The sequence below is a fragment of the Pleurodeles waltl genome, chromosome 2_2 (assembly GCF_031143425.1).
Source record: "Pleurodeles waltl isolate 20211129_DDA chromosome 2_2, aPleWal1.hap1.20221129, whole genome shotgun sequence".
Lineage (NCBI taxonomy): Eukaryota > Metazoa > Chordata > Amphibia > Caudata > Salamandridae > Pleurodeles > Pleurodeles waltl.
In genome coordinates this window covers 716,291,304-716,309,031 of record NC_090439.1, presented here as the reverse complement: position 1 = coordinate 716,309,031, position 17,728 = coordinate 716,291,304, and the positions used below count along the sequence as shown (strand labels likewise).

Sequence of the window (17,728 nt, the reverse complement as noted above, 5' to 3'; positions counted from 1 at the left end):
ACTTAAAAATGAGCCAACGTGACAATATTTTTAGAAAGATATGCACCGTGGCAATTACAGTTCGAAACGGCTTTTAGTAACTAAGCGTATGTGTGTATATGTGTTTAAGATAAATCTTGCTGTTGATGAGTATTTCATCTCCTGCTGGTGTTCTTTAGCTTCGAGGCACACGCGTTTTTCACATTTGCAGTTGTTTACGTAAAAGAAGGGCTAATGCTGTCAAGTTTCCTATTCCTCAGGTGAGAGAGTAAAACACTCCCTTGTACCGTTCCCGCCAGCAAAGGGGGTGCTGCGAGTGGGGTTAAGGGGTACACACATCCCGAGGCCTGGTGACACCGCAGCGTGTGGAGACACAGCTGCAGCGCTGGGACCCACGGTGGCACTTCTCACCTCGGTCCCCCGTTCTCTGGGCGCTCGGTGCGCCCCTGGCTGGCGCCGGAACGCCCCAGGAAGGCTGGCGGAGTCAGGCAGTGCTCTGTGGGTCTGTATCGCCTGGCACCAGGGCTACTCCGCCCAGGCCTGGCACCGCTGCCACAGATCTCTGCTTCTACAACTGGCTGCTTTTATTCCACCGTGCATCTGGAAACGCCCCTTTTTTTTAATAAACTCCAACCAAAAACTGGTGTTTCTGAAACCCGCACATTTTTGAGGACACTAAGGCCCATATTTATACTTTTTAGCGCAGCATTTGCGTCATTTGTTTGACGCAAAAGTGGCGCTAAAAAAGTATGAATATGGGCCTCACTGAGAAGAGGAGACCTTTCCTTGGAAGGCTCGGAAAAACACTACAACCCAAGACGTATGCCCACTATTTACGGAGACCTCCAAATTTCTGGAGATTCGCTAAAAATGCCCGAACTAGCAGCGGAATTATAGCTCGTCTCATATTTCGATTCAAACACGTTCAGCTGTACACGTCCCCTGCAGGGTGACATCGGTGTCACGCGCACCGTTAGCTTTTGTCATTTTCTCTACCAATATATTATTTTTCCTGGAGGGGAAATTCCATCCTCCTCGCCGATGAAACGTAAAGTTCTCAGCCGGGGCGTAGCTTCGGGGGGTTGAATGGGGTGTTACAACCCCTAATAAATGCATTTTGTAAATAGTAGTTGGGTACAGTTGCTTTCAGTCGGGTGTTGTAAGATGTCTGTCGGATTTCACCTGACATATGCACACACACTGACAAAAACACGCTCTCATTTCTGTTTTGGAATCCCTAAAAAATGTTAATTATATCACAAAATATAGTGTTTCTCTCACTGAGGCCCAATTTTATACTTTTTTTGCACCGTATTTGCGTCATTTATTGACAAAGCAGCGCAAAGTTACAAAATACAGTTATATTTTGTAAGTTTTTTTGTAAGTTTGTGCCGCTTTTGCGTCAAATAAATGACGCAAATTCGGGGCAAAAAAGTATAAATATGGGCCTTGGTACTTTTACTGATTCCTCTCCCTTTCCACTGACTCTTAAGCCCTTCTCGTGCCCTGCTTGTATTTTATCATTTTATTCCAGCATGATTGTCGGGGAATCTGAAACACCCCCCCCCCCCCCCCCTCCCCCAACCTTACTGACCAAGCTGCTCCCTGCCTCCATACCCAGACTTACCAAAACCTTTAGCAGTGAGGCGGAATAGAATTGGGAACGCCCGAGAATTCGCGCAAAGGTAAAGATGGACTGGTTTTCCCGACACCTCAATGCCCACTCCCGAGCCCCTTCTATGGCAACACCCCCCTAACTCTTCATTTGATAGTGCCGAACGTTTTTCGTTTTCGCACGTTTTTCATTTTACTAAAATGCAAACATCCACAGACCCGGGGACCTGGGGTTTACGTGGCCGTTTCAGGACACTAAGGTTAAACTCAATAACTGCATCAGACCCGGCGTGATTTGCCCAGGAGCACACTGTGTTGATGAAGTGGGGAAGCTAGGATTATAAGACTTGAAGTAAAACATCTGTATTATGACAAAGATGAAACCCGCAGAAACCCAGGAAAGAGTTGCATTGATATCACAAGACAAGGAATAAAGGGCGCATGATCGTGACGTGAAAGGGCTTTCGCTTGAATATTTCTTTGAGAGGGCAGGAGTGTCACCTCTGTCGCCATGAACCCGTCTCACCGCGACCCTTTCCTTGCTCTGAGGTGCCTTGTGAAGCCCCCTGTAATGGTAATAGTATTTATATATAGCGCTTGCTACCCCTGGCGAGGCGTCGAACCGGTACGCAGCCGCGCACGGCGTGGTTACCGCAGCCACGCACGGCGTGGTTACCGCACCCCTCTCTGGAATGCCGCAGAATGTTCTATCAGTTCTCTGGAAGGGTGCGGTGCCATCTAAAGGTCCCCGAACTTGCAATAAACAGTAGTTTTTCTACACTCACATTTATCAATCTCTGCCGTTAACCGGGTTCGTTTAAGGGCACTCTTGAAAGTACCTTTTAGTACCCCAGTAATCTTAATTCGGGTGTAAAAGAAAGTTTGACGCTAAGCAATGAAAGCGATTCACACATAAAATTCACACAGACCCAGCGGGGTTCCCTGCACAGATTATGTCACGTAAAACCCGGCAAAATGTATTAGCAAAAAAAAAAAAAAACACAAAAAAATTATATTTAGCATATTGCTAATCAGAATATGGAAAATGGTGTAGTAGTGCGAATCTCCCATTCTGCCCACCGGGGCTTGGACCAGCCAGGCGGCCCCCCAGGACACACGCTTCAGCCCTGGGCTTTCACTGCCAACGGATGGCATCTCCTACCAGAGTCCAGTTTGTGTGACCTCTTTCCATCCCCGGTGGAATGGGGCCTTATTGCTTCCACATTTCAGTGTATTTTTGTAAAATAAGATTGTTTGTTGCTTGGAGACTGATTTATGAAGCCTTTGCAGCAAACGTTGAAAACTGAAAATCTACTCCGTGTTGAGTAGATTTCCCCTTAATCTGTTTTTCCACAAATGTTGCAGATGTCCAGACTTGCATCTCCTCCGTGCTTATTGGTTCAGCTTTCCAACCTACGCCGGATGCAAAGTACATTTGCACATAAAATCTTCTTTTCTCCACAAGGGAAACATTTTTCCAGAGGAGAAACACCTACCGCTGGGACCGATGAAAAAGTGTGATGTTCGGATAACAAAACCTGTCCACCCCGTTTACACAGCTCAGCCTTTTTTGAGAGCAGTTTTAGGTGTGTATTTAAGGTGGAAAATTCCACTGGAAATGTTTTTGAGAATGGCTGCACAACCAAGCCTTTCATTGGCCAACCCTTGCCCGAACCCAGAGAACACCTCTGTTCCAGGCGCTAGCCAGTAATGTACCTTTGGAAAACCCACCATGCGGGCTTATTTTCTGCCATCATCAGTGAACATTACGATTGCAAAATGAACACAATCCTGTTTCTTTTTATGTATTTATTTGTTTACTTTGCCCGCGTTTTATGTTTGGCCCCTTTGAAATGTCATACACTCAGCCGTGTGAAACAGCGGTGTCTGTATTTGGGTCCCTATGTTGTACTTGTTAGGTTAGTATGGTACCGCTTGGTTGCTATTGTGCGTGTGAGGTTGATATGTTGTAGATGTCAGGTTAATATGTTATCGCTTGGTTGCTGTTCTGCATGACATTGATATGTTGTATGTGTGAAGCTATTATGGTACCACTTGGTTGCTATTATGTGTGAGGTTGATATGTAGTAGGTTAATATGATACAGCTTGTTTGCTATTGTGCATGTGAGGTTGATATGTTGTAGATGTGAGGTTAAAATGATACCGCTTGGTTGCTATTGTGCGTGTGAGGTTGATATGTTGTAGTTGTGGGGTTAATATGGCACAGGTTGGTTGCTATTGTGCATGACATTGATATGTTGTATGTCTGAGGTTATTATGGTACCGCTTGGTTGCTATTGTGTGTGTGAGGTTGATATGTTGTATGTCTGAGGTTAATATGGTACCGGTTGGTTGCTATTGTGTGTGTGAGGTGGATATGTTGTAGGTTAATATGATACAGCTTGTTTGCTATTGTGCATGTGAGGTTGATATGTTGTAGATGTGAGGTTAAAATGATACCGCTTGGTTGCTATTGTGCGTGTGAGGTTGATATGTTGTAGTTGTGGGGTTAATATGGCACAGGTTGGTTGCTATTGTGCATGACATTGATATGTTGTATGTCTGAGGTTATTATGGTACCGCTTGGTTGCTATTGTGTGTGTGAGGTTGATATGTTGTATGTCTGAGGTTAATATGGTACCGGTTGGTTGCTATTGTGTGTGTGAGGTGGATATGTTGTAGGTGTGAGGTTAGTATGGTACCCGTTGGTTGCTATTGTGCATGTGAGGTTGATATGTTGTAGGTGTGAAGTTATTATGGTACCGGTTGGTTGCTATTGTGTGTGTGAGGTTGATATGTTGTATGTCTGAGGTTATTATGGTACCGCTTGGTTGCTGGATTTAGAATAAGCAATAGGTCATGACTCTAATGGCATTTGTACTGATGTTCTGGTTAGAGCACGCTAGTACCGGAGAGTGTGAATGGGAACTTTGGGAATTGAGTGGATAATGTATTTATATTGCATATAGTGATGGTAACTTTTGGCTACATGTGCTTTTTACTGGTCGAAAATATGATTACCATTTGCAACCAGTAAAGAATTTTATGTACTGACTAATACATTGATTTTTAAATTCAGGATCAGAGTGTGCCACAACCCAACCTACCTCGTGAATATTAATGAAGTAGACCACAAATTGCAACTCACTCCAGTTGGAGGCTATCACAGGGGCCATGACCCACTACAGTGAGCAAGCCATGACTGTGGATGTATTTAAATAAAGTATATATGTTTTCTAAATGTAGACTCTCTTCAGAAAACAGGATTGCATTAAACAAAAAAGCAGCTTAAAAATGTTTGAGAGTTATCAGTACTCTCCTGCCTACTCTCCTACATAAAAAAAAAAAAACATTAATGAAGGGGGAAAGGGTCCTAGTGGGATTCCTTAGCTTTTGGGAATGTATTACCACTACAACTCGGCAGTCGGCAATTTTTCAACATTTTGCGACCAAATTTATTTACAAAACATTGTTACATAACATACTAGTTTGGTATTTGAAAGGCACACCCAGAAACACACCCTGTCTAAATACCCGATTGGTATTTATTCACAATCCCATTTTAGGACTCTGTAGGAGTTTACCAGCTCCTAAAGCATAATTCATAAATGGCAAAAAAAAAAAACTTTTTCGGTCACAAACATCGATTGAGACAGAAAAAATGGATGTTGCTTCTGGCCCTCTATTACTGCAATACATGTGAGGCCAAAAATGCCTTCAAAGCGCTGTGGATTGTTTCTGTGCTAAAGGCTAGCTGTTGGCGCTACCAGAGCCAGCATAGGGCGCAGAAAGCAATTTCCAGACCGCAGTGGTATATATATTTCAGATTTCATGAACTAGGGAGCAATATTTCTACATTTCATTCAACCTGTTAGATTCGTTGGCCGGCAGTAGGTAAATCTTAAATGTGTCTTAAATAAAACCCAGTAAAATATTTGTTGTTTCTCATAAGTTCAGCCTCCGTAATTGTACCATCAACTGGAAGATCTAGTACTGGAAGACTTACCTAGGGGCGACACACCTAGCATATGCAACAAGAAGGAATCATTAAAATATGCCACAAAGGGGGTGAAACTATGTTGCCAGGTTGACTAAATTATACAGCAGAAAAAATGATTATTATTTGGCTTTTTGTGCAAAGGTAATGCGATTGGCAGCAATTATTGATTTTATCTGTGGATTGAATAAAGGAACACAATTTTGTAATAACTGTCTTTTCTACCTCCCAGAAAAAATAGGTTGTGTAAAACACATGCAGTGTTGAATTCCGCAGAAAAAAAGAGCGATTGAGGATGTGACTGTTTTACGTTGTTAGCAGAGAGTAACTCCAGAAAACTTTGGACAACTGCATAATCCTTAACTTTGTTTAGGATTTGTACATGGCCATACATTTGGGTGAGGAACCTATTTATCATCGCGCATCACACACTTTAAAGATAGTAATCTCCACATTTACTAAGTGCAAAAATATTTTCTAAATCCCCGGAATTTATCACTTCACACCTTTGCTCCCAATTATCTGTAAAGTACTTATGTTTTCCATTCTTCATGGATTTACATAACCCGTTTTCAGTCTCATTCTAGAGTGCCACCACATTCTACCACGGCGCTACTTTACACAGAGGTGCTTGTAACTTAGAGCTTTCTTTATCAAACCAAACATTTTGTGTTAATTTAACGTGCTATGGGGGCATCAAGAAAAACACAACCCTGGAGGTAAACAATGCACACCAGTCGTATATTTCATAAACAGACCAAACAACTGCATTGACAATCGGTTTGAAATGTATGCAACACTGCAAGGTGACACGTCTGGTCTGGTAGAAGTTCTCTAAGTGTAGTGAAATGCTCAAGCGCCTACTCTGGGGTGGGCAGCTTTAACTTGAAGTGTTACTGGCCAAGGACCACGACCATTAATCTTATCACTTTACAACCAATAAAGAACAGAAACTGAAATATAGATCCATATGGTAAATCCATAGGGGCTATTTATGAGTACTGTGTGCTGGTCTTTCGGCGGGGTCAGACCAAACCCAGACCAGCTAGGGAATTCCAGAAAATGATGAGACCACAGTCTTGTTACTGCATGGGAAGTGCACTTCTGATACTCATAGCATGTCTGCCACACCTTCTTCTGTTCTAGAAGGCTGAAAAAGCAGAATCAAATCACAAGCCACCACGAGAAGCACAGCGGCGGGTAGAAAAAGCAATAGTCCTTTTCCAGAGAATGTGTTTGACTATAATCTAAGTGTGCACCAAGAAGGGAAAGATGCAAATGAATTAGTAATAACTGGTTACTCCCAGCTTTATAGGCATGAGAATATAAATTCACTAAAGTTACCAGCTCCCCCCTTCAAAGTTACTGACTTCTCAGCCTTAGAGGAAACGAAAGTTAACAAACTATAGGAATTAGAGACAATTAGTTTCTCAGTAACAACGTATTACGTTTCAAGATACTACATTTAAAAAAAAGAAACAGGTTGTTATTCCTTTCCCTATAAAGGAACGGCCCATATATTATCTAGATCCCGTGATTTTTTGAGCGGTGGGCTTGTCCTTGTGGACTGGAGATAGTACACGGAACCTGTGGGATGTCTTTTATGTGTTTTATTTCTTTAGTGTATTTTATAGTGAGCCAGGTTCGGACTCAGGAAACCCTTCGTGAAGTGCTGGAGTTTACTTATCTATGCAGAAGTGCCACGTGCCACACTGATGCCATTTAAAGTGCTGAAGTACATTTCACCTCTGTGATGTATTTGTATTTTGTTGATTTGTAAACATGCAAAGACGCCAGGCCAAGCCAATATTCAAGGCACACATACAACAAAATAAATGTACAATAAATAAACAATTACATTAAAAAATCAGATCCAGAGTTTGAACTTCAGATCCACGTGAAGTGCAGGAGTTGAGCCACTGAGCCCGTGTCTTCTGCTCGAAGGTAGGACACTTCGCCTAAGTGATGTGTTTGGTTCTTTTCCTCCAGGGTCCTAGCATGGTGGAGAAGGTGAAAACCCCCATGGCAGGAGTGCGGTTGCCAGCGGTGGATGAAGTGCCCTGTAATCCCAGTGCCAGCTGCGACCTGGCCCCTCCCTCCCTCAGTAGCCCGCACCCAGGGCCAGGGATGAAGGCCCCAGGGACAGACAGCACTGGGAGGCCTGCGGCGGCCAACGCCGCCCGCGAGAGGAGCCGGGTGCAGACCCTGCGGCACGCCTTCCTGGAGCTGCAGAGGACCCTGCCCTCGGTGCCCCCCGACACCAAGCTCTCCAAGCTGGATGTGCTCATCCTGGCCACCACCTACATCGCCCACCTCACCCGCAGCCTTCAGGAGGACGCTGGCACAGAAGGAGGGGAGAAGGCTGCGGGCCAGCCGGCCCCAGGGGGCAGCGGTCTGCTGCAGGGAGCCCTTCAAGGAGAGGGATACCTGCACCCGGTTAAGGTATGCAATGAGCTAGCCTTCATCTTTTATTCCCCTCTACCGCTCCTTTTTGAAATATCTTTATTGGCATTTTTGACATAAACAGTTGTATTTGACTTAGGAGCATGGCCTAGTATACACCGAATTAGATCGCTCAGCATATATATGAAGTAACAATAGCAGTTGCTCAAATTTGCTGCTTTTGATATCTATCAGTAATCATACAAAATGCTGGAGTAGAATAAACAGTGTTTTTTAACTGAACCAGCTGGAGATGGACGGGTGGGTGCGGTGATTTACATGATGTAACAACCAGGGCTTAGCGTATTGCAGCAGGAGTCGCTGAGATGAAGGTAGGACCTCAAGAAATAAGGCGCATCAGAGGGATCGAGAGGGACGCAGTGGAGGGGCTGTCCCTGGTTCACCACCGATGTCGATCAGTGGATCTGTGGCAGCTCTTGCTGCCAGGTAGCAGTCTACGGGGCCACAATGCCATCACTGGGTTCTGCTTCCAGGCTCTCACATATCTCGTCCCAACCCCCAGCGATCAGGCGTTTTTTAAGTCCTCTAGCCGGTTCCCTGTACAGAGCTTTACTCCCAGCGTTCGGCGTCATGTGGTATCCAGGCGTGGGAGTGCTGCTTTCCATTGTAGCGTGATTGCTCTTTAAGCTTGTAACTTTTGGGAGAATCCGGCTCTATACCTCTGTAGGAGATGGCGACGAGGAGCGTGCTCCTTTTCCTCCAGTGAGACTCCCAAATGAATTTACAGTTTAGAAATATTGGGAGGTTCACAAAATATATATAGCAGGCAAGGTAGAGATGCCATTTTGGAGATGGCGATGAGCCCCATGATGGAGAAAGCCAGCGTCCTCCAGAATGTCACTTGGGCTCTGAGAGAAGCCTTTACTCTACCAAGGTTGCCCTTGCATAGATCGCACCAAAAATGATATCCCTGTTTACTGAGGAATCTAGAGGAGTGACTCTCCATTTTGATCAAGCCTCTGCCGAGGTTCTTGATGAAGGGAGACATGCATGTTTTTAAGGAAAAGCATGGCATCATCTGCATAAAGTGATATTGTGTGTCTTGTGCCAGACATGGGGATCCCACAGTTCCTTCCTTAAGCTCTTACCTGGACTACAGGCGTCTTTATGGCCAGCACAAATAGAAGGGGAGAGAGGCCCCCTGCCTAGTTCTCCTACCGACCCTTGTCACAGGATCAGTTTCATGCAGGTTTATTAATTATGTGATCCTTGTCCCAAAGCCGAATCTAGCCAACATCAGAAATACACATTGCCATGATAGTGTGGAAGTCCTTCTTCAGGTCCAAGGTCCAAGACCAGAGAGGCGTTCTGCTGCCAAAGTCTTCCAACACTGAGGGATGTACTGCGCCATGGGATGAGTCCATTTTGGACCGAATGGATTAACTGTGGAAGGATCGGATGGATTTGACTAACTAAAATGTTACTGAGGATTTTATAATCAATATTCAGGATGGTAATTGGCCTGTAAGAGGCAGGGTCTGCAGCCGGGCGCCCCGGTTTCAGAATCTATACCTTTCTCTCTACTCTCTGTCTCTCTCTCTCTCCACACTACTGGTAATCTCTGCTTCTTCTGCAGCCCTCTAATTTATAAATCTCCCCTTCTGTTACCAAAATCCAGAATACCCAACAAATATGCAAATAATGTCTACTAGGATCCTTTTATATGTAAATTATTCTCGGACAGTTAACATGCACATATCTCAAAAACTCAATTGTGTTCTGCTATTTGTTTGTTTGATAGTCCCTTTCTTAACTGTCAATTCTCCCCCAAGCCTGCCTCCACCCACGTCTCCATCACACACGCCTCGTCTTTTACCTAAAACTGCGTAATGTTGCAGGCCCTACGGAGCAAGTCACCTCGCAATTCTGTGCTGTTCGCAATTGTGAAAGCGGCGCAGGAGACGATGCAAGCTGAGCCACTCCTCCACGACCTGCAGCACTTTGTGGATCGTGGAAGAGCACGTTTGTTTCCATCAGCTCCCATGTCCTGTCCTCAAGTAGGAACAAGGCGTTGGAGTGGTTCAAGCCACCCTTCTCCTCCATGAACTACGGCAGTGTGTAGGTCAGAGAGGAGAGGGCCAGGTGCATCCTCTCCTGCGTCCTGTTCACACTGAGGAACAAGGCACAGGAGACGAGGGAATCACTGTGCACCTCACGAAGGAGCACAATAGGTAACAGATTACCAGCTCTTCTTTTTCTCCCCCCCACTTTTTTAGAGAGCCCTGCTAGCTCTTTGGGAAGGCAAGGGGAGAGATAACAATAGGTCCTCACTCTTGGGGACGGTGAAGGGGCAAGAATTCAAGGAAAATTCCTCCATTCCCTGCATTTCACCAGTGTTGATGGGTGTAGGGAGTAAATCACTTAATTCTCACCTCTGGACAAGGTGACTGGAGGTTTAAAGAGGAAAGGGCACAATCTTCCCCACCCTTTGGAAAGGTGGGTGGGGCAAGGGACAGTTCCACACTGACCCAGTGTGAGGAGGACATTCATTTTGTCCACATTTACCTTTAATGATTTACTGCTCATCCACAAAATGATGGAGAAGAGAGAAGGGTGAAAGTTAATCTTCCCGTTCTTAGGGTGGTCACTTAGCAGATCAGAGTCTGCATGTTCTTTGATTGGGATATTAACGAGAAGTCCAACGACCTAACAAGATTGTCCAGGGGGACGACATTGATATCAGAGAGTGTACGCTTGAGGGAAGAACCTTGGGGAATGGCATTGTAAAGAGTTTTCAAAATCAAATGAAAATTGAAAAAGGGGGCAGCCTAACAATGAACCTTACTCCAGATCCATACACTGTGGGAGAAGATTGTAGGCAACCATATCAAAGGCAGCAGAAAGGTTTAGGAGGATCAGGTCCGCACAGAGGCTCCGATCCACCAGTAGCCGGGTGGATGAAGGTTGAATGGATGCAGTGCTATGCAGGGGCTGAAGCACATCTTGACAGACTCAGGAATATGGTTTGCTTCCAAAGAAGAGGTGAACTGTCTGCAGCTGTTTCTTTAGGATCACAGTCAGGCGAGGTCAAATGGAGATAAGAGGGCAGTTGATCTTAGTGGAAGAATCTGCTGATGGTTCTTTAGGAGCAGAATGAGTTTGAGAGATTTCAAGCACATGGGACAGTGCGCTCATTAAAAAGCTGCTGCAGATCTCATTAAGAGAAGCGCCAGTTGTGTCAGCAACCGAATGCAAAATGAGAGCCAGGAAAGAGTCGACAGACATGCCGGACATGACGGCAAGGAAATGAGAGATAGTCTGAGTCAAAGTAAGTATAGAAAGGTCAGTGAAGGATACTGAAAAATTATCAGAGGAGGGGACAGGAGCCTGCAAGATGGTGGTAGGGTGGGGGCATGGACTTCATTTATGGGTCGCCGGGGGTCTTGCCCCTTGTGACCCCTAGCACTGCCTCTGCCATCCCTTGGAAATTCAGTGCCAGGAACACAGGGGCAGCTCGTCCTTATGGGTGTCAGGTAGGGTTTCACTCTTTATTTTCTGTCAATTTGTTACTACACTAATACTGAATAATAACATACTATTCACTATTAGTGTAATAAAGGTGGAGTACAATTAGCTGGAATCTGTCCTTCCATGGTAGCTGAGGTAAGTAAAAATACTTTATAGTGTATGTTGTGTGCGTGCTTGCGAGTGAAATTGTGTTCATGTGAGAGTGTATGTATGTGTGAATCTGTATGTTGTAAGTATGTGTGTCAGTGAAAGTGGAGATCAAAGGGCTTGTGATGTCACTTCCGCTACCCCTGGCATTTCGGTGAATGGACGTCAATGGGTGGGGGCCAGCAACTGTTAGGTAAAACAGGTGACGATAGTCCTCAGAGAAGTCTCTGGGGGATTATTTTGCCTCTGCAATATGCTCGGCATTGTGCTGCTCTAGCCACGAAGACTTGTTTCTTACAAGTTCACAGCATTGTTCTAATAGAGGAATAATGGCATTTTCAGGGATTCCACTCTACCTGCCAGCCACATTCCTGGGATTTACAGAGTTAAATTCAGTGGAGGACCAGGAGGTGGACAGTCTCGAACGGGAAATTACATACAGATTTAAGAGGGGCAGTGGATTGGAACAGCCTGGTATAGATGAAGAGGAGTTTAGAAATTTTCAGGTCTCAAAGGTCGTGGGAAAGGAGCAGAAAGCACCAGTAAAAATACAAATCAGAAAGAAACCAAAGAACTCAACACTAACTAAACGAACAAAACACCATTGTGCACATGAACTAAAGAACAAACTATAACAGATCAGGACATGGTGCTGGATCTGCCGTGTTGGCGCTGCAGTACTTTCCTATGACCCACCATGGACAGCCAAGTAGGCGGTTGGCATTCCAGTGGCAACGTGCCACCCAGGGGATGGAAAAATAAAAGCACTAACGATGGACAAATTAAGATTGAAACTTGGATCCCAGCCCCCCCTGCCTCTGGAGGGCAGCTCCTTTCTGTTGCAAATAAAACAAACTAAAATAAAAGCGAAAAGTGTCAAAAAAGTGCATTAATATAAACTAAAAAAATATAATAAAATAAGTGAAAATGATGCTAGGTGTGCAACATACAAGGAAATAAATATTGGTGTAAAAGAAATCAAACACGTCGTAGTTCAGAGCCCCTGTGAGAGTTGCATATAATTGCTTTTTTTCATTACCTGCCCCGGCCACAGAGAGCCAAGCAAATGGGAGGCGTTGCTGTTGTAACAAGCCACACTGCAACAATAGAAATAAAGGTTAAAAAGGATGCAAAAATTAAGACTGCAACCTGAAGCAGAGCCACCTTATTTTTGTTTTAGAAGATCTTCTTTGCAACTCACTATATATAGTGTATATATGAAATTCAAGACATCACATCATCCTGAAACTTCACTAGCAGTACATTCTTTCTAGAAGATCTTCTTTGCGTGATCCTTTTGTACTTAAATTACTCTATTGTGAGTAGAGAAACAAGATCTATTCTTGACATGAGGAAATTTGACTCTTACCAAATCTCCCACAACAATTTTTAATTTATGTTGAACCTTTCCTTCGTACCATTCTTAAGCATTTCGTCGTTCCACACCAACATCACAAATTAGTTTTAAAGACACATCCCGATTCCTGATCCAAGGTTTATTTATCTTAGTACCAGAAGGCCTCCCCTTCAGGAGTGGTGTGAACGGCATTCAACAACTGCCTCAATTCAAACATCCAATTAAGACCATTAACCAAACATAGTTAAATGTTTTCTTGTTACACCACTCAAAAAATTGCTTCTGGCATGGTGTAAGCATGTTTTAACATGTCTTGCATAAACATCTCAAACTCTCTTGACACCTTTTGTGGACCATTGGCACTTAACATTTTCTCTGAAATTCCCTCTCTCAAAAATTATGTCTCCAAACATCGTACAACCTTAGATGTAGTTATACTGTTCACAGAACCTATCTTGGGCCACTACAAATCTATCATCACAATACTAAATTTGCTGCATCCCCCAAATAGGTACTATAATGTTGATGGCCAACTTTGACCAAACCTCATCAGGTACCGGTACAAACTCCACCCCACTAGGCACTGTGACTTGAGATTTACCATAATATAACTTACACACTGTCTCACAAAGTGTTCCACTGATCTATCCAGACCAGACTACCAGAATAAATCTTATATCCTCCTATTAATGGCACACGTTCCAATGTGTCCTTCATGTGCCAGCTCAACCATTATACCCTGCAAAGACTTTCGGAACCACAAGTACATCCAGACATCTCAAGCAGTTATTGAGGATGTACAAATCCCCTCAGACATGCCTGAATGTATCCACTTCAGCATTAACCATTTTACCTGCAAGCCAACCTTCACGCACAGAGTTCATAAACATTTAATTTTCAGCAAGAGTATAGGACCATTCTTGTTCAGTAATGGCACCACCAGTGGCAACTGCAATTTCATCAAAACTCTTCCATCATCAGAAACCGCATTGTCAATTATCTCATAATGCGCAGTAATGTAATGTAAAACCCAACAATGATGTAGAACTTAAGGACAAGAGTGGAGAGGGCGAGTATGTGTGAAGGAAGAGTCTGAAGTTGAGTACGTGGGTCAATGTGTGGTTTGGTTGGTTTTATTTTACTTAGATGTGGTTCTTTCTGATGCCAGGTTGGGACTCACGGAATTCCATAACCTTGGATCTTGCACTCCAAGAAACCTGCGTCTTGTGTCTGCTGTTTGCAGTGTCCTTGAACCTTGATGATCTGAGGACTCAGACTTATTTGTGGTTATTCCGGTAGAGACTGAAGACCTTGTCTCTTTAAAATGGGGATCCGTCTGGCTTCTTGGGATTTAAGCTCTGGAGTCTGTTTAAGAGTTTGTTTCTAATTAGTATTATAGTAAGCTAGCCATGGCAGCATCAAAGCGCTTGTTGGTGCCATTTGATGAGATATTTGGAAAAACAGCAGGCATTTTCTGAGAAAGATGCAAGGTAATTCTCTTTATCACATAAATTTTATGTAATGTGAAAGTGCGGTCCACTTAAAAGTAATGTATAGATGAATACCTTTTTGACAAGGTGAATGGGCAACCCCAATATAGTGGTCATTCGAAGGACAGAGGTCTATCATTTGTACACCCATGGTCAAGACCTCAGTCTTGGCTTCACTGAGGCAGCGATAGATCCCACCATCCACTTGTTTATGTGACTGAGACACTCAAAGATTTTATTCTAGTTTCTTGATTAATTTTCCATAAGAATGCAGATCAGATAGTCTTTATTATAGAGAAAGAATCAATTGTTTTGAGAGTATTGAACAGAAGTGGTGAGATTATCCTTGTAGTGAAAGGCATGGTACCCTGCTTTTGATGGAATTGGTTGCGTAATAGATTTATTGACTAATCTAGGATCAAAAATTGCATCAACTCAGGGGCTGTATTTGCAGTTCCATTCCATTCCATTCCTTTTGCCTTTTAATCATAATTTCATGATTTACCATATCAAATGCGCTTAGGTCTAGAAGCATTTAATGGTGCCAAGATACAGGGGCGCTGGCAATATAGTCCCAGTTTGTGGTACAGTTCACATATCTGAATGTATATTGTTTCATGCCTCCTTTTGTGGTATATGCTCTTGTTTGATTGCTTTGTCAGGAAAGAGCAATAGGTTGCCAGTGGTCAAGGTGAGACTTAAAAGCAAGGATTTGTATACAAATGTCTGTGTGTGTGCATGCAAGTGTGAGAAGGGTGGTCTAGGAGAAGGGATGTTGAGAGGGCCTAGGTGTGCCAGGCTGATTTTGAATATTGTTGGTGGAATTTCCATTCATCATAGTAGCTTGCTACAGTGACATGGAAAATATCACCAATTTCGAGTCCTGCTTCAGAGATGGAAGTTCCTCCACCAAATTGCCTGTCTCTGATATGAGAGGAGCCAATTTGGAAGATGGCACCTCTAAAATAAATTGCACCAAAACTGAAGTTGCATGGTGGAATGTCCATGATCAACATAGGTATTGGAATTGTTATATACAGCATCACTAATATCTTAAGCCCATTCAGTTAATGTATTTTCAAGGATCATGAAATTTATGGTGAATAGAAAAGCTCTCCATTAATTTAGGTAATAACGAATGTAATGTGCCAAGATCTACTTCCAGCACTAATGGTTGTTGTAATAATGTTATGATATATAGGTTATTACACTTTTAACTTGCACTAACAGGTTGTTTTTTGACGCCTCCTTTTTCAGAAATGGCCGATGCGATCACGACTGTACACAGGAGCATCTGGGCAATTTCTGAACAACTCATCACAAGCAGAGAACCAAATTCAAGGGAAATCCTCTGCATCGTCACAGTTCTGAGACTGTGTTTTGTATTTCTCGAAGTACAGAAAATGTGTTGGTTATATTTATTGCATCAGACATATTATGTTAAAATCGGTCACTTGAAAAAAAATGTAAATATTTAATTATGTTTTATGAGTGCTAAGGAATTAATATGTAAAGGGTATTGTGTTGTGGAAGCTTTCACGGTTGCAGTACAACAATGGTAATATTTAAGTGTGTGCCACAAGCACAGATATATTTAAGTGTGTGTTAAACACAGATCCCATTGTGATATGAAGGCAGTATGGTATTACTTTGCCTGTATTAAATGCTAAAACATGATGTACGAAGATTGCTTCGAGACTATTCCAAGCACAGAGCATCCTAGATCCTTGGACAACCCTACCATTCTATTCAAGTGCTCTTGGAAGCGGTGAGGGACCTGGAACTAATGAGAACTAGGATTGTACGCAACAATGCCTGACTTAAAGATGGCCACTACCCACAACACACTGCCCCATACTTACTCCTCATCAACAGTCTAGTGATATAGTAAGGATGTGCATTACTGCTTGGAGACAATGCATGAGTTAAGAATCCAGCCACCCTCTAAATGTCATCATTTTATTTTGTATAGCACAGTACCCTTCTTCTGAAACACTCCGAAGGTCATTCTTAATCTTTTTTTTTTTTTTTACAAATGAATTATGCCCTTTCTAATGATGTTAGGTGCTTTTTTATCTACAATGTTTTGCTTTTATTTGTGAATGTAATTGTAAACTGAGCATAGAAAATGCACATTAATTGTTTTAGTTCACTCTGAAACGTATCACTGATATGTCTTTCACAAATCTGAATGTTTCGTCTGTATTTACATGTAAAAAGGGGAGCCTTAACTCCTGCCAATTGCGCCGTCAAAAATAAGGGAAACCATGGTTATGAGTGGATGACAGTGTGTGGGCTAGGAGTACACATTACTTTCAAAAACTGGATACTTACGCTTTAATTATTGAACGCTAGATGGTCAAATGTGTTTAAAACAGTGAGATTATTTGCTTTGCGCTTCAGGGAATTTTGTATTTGTAAGGAAAACGAGCTTTCATGCCTGACTGGTTGGCTATGCACTTTCAGTAAAAACATTTGCACTAAATGCATGCAACAATAGACAAGCGATCTGTCAAGTTAGGTGTGTTGGCGGAAAACAGTCTTCGTCTATGGACCCCGCCTCCATTTTGTACCCTGTCTTTCGTGCACGCGCACACTAGGCATGATCCACGCAGTTAAAGAATAATGCTACTAATGTGCATTCGTGAAGGGAGTAAGGTCATAGATTTCCCTGTGAATAAGGAGGAGGACGTGTTATACTGTCCAGGTACCGAGATGAAACAACCTGCACTATAAATAAAAGCGAATTAAACTGTTGGAACTGTTGTGTCTCTTTATTCTAGGACAGGGATGGGCAGCTAATAAAAAATATAAACTGCAGAAACATATATTTTGACGCATTTCCCTATAGAATCGGTAAAACCTGTGGCCCCTAATGACCCTGGTGATGGTTAGATTTATTTGTGATTTTTTTTTTTCACATAGACAGCTTTTCCAAGAGTGAGAGATTCTTAATTTCCAGACAATCTGCGGGGCAACAAGCAATAACGGATTGACCTTAGTTCAATAGAAGTGGCATTGCATATAAACCTATGAAGTGCCAATCCTTGCATCGCTCAGACCCGCACCTTTGCATGGCGACAGAGGAATTCTCTGTATTGTAGCCAGGTCAATCCCTTTGTTTGATTGAATACCTCGATGCACTTTTTGCCCTTATTTCTTCCACCTTTTCCTAAAGGCATATAGGGCGCCACCTTGATCCATACCGGCAG

At 43.1% G+C, this 17,728-nt stretch overlaps 1 protein-coding gene across 1 annotated transcript in view; it reads left to right on the top strand.

The window, feature by feature from the left end:
* The window catches only part of TCF24 (transcription factor 24), a 35,530-nt gene extending 19,643 nt beyond the window's left edge, over positions 1-15,887 (top strand). Inside the window, exons 2-3 of the mRNA XM_069219217.1 lie at positions 7,581-8,033; positions 15,774-15,887. Coding sequence (XP_069075318.1) covers positions 7,581-8,033; positions 15,774-15,887 — 567 coding nt within the window. The remainder of the gene's footprint in view (positions 1-7,580; positions 8,034-15,773) is intronic.
* Positions 15,888-17,728: the final 1,841 nt, after the last annotated feature.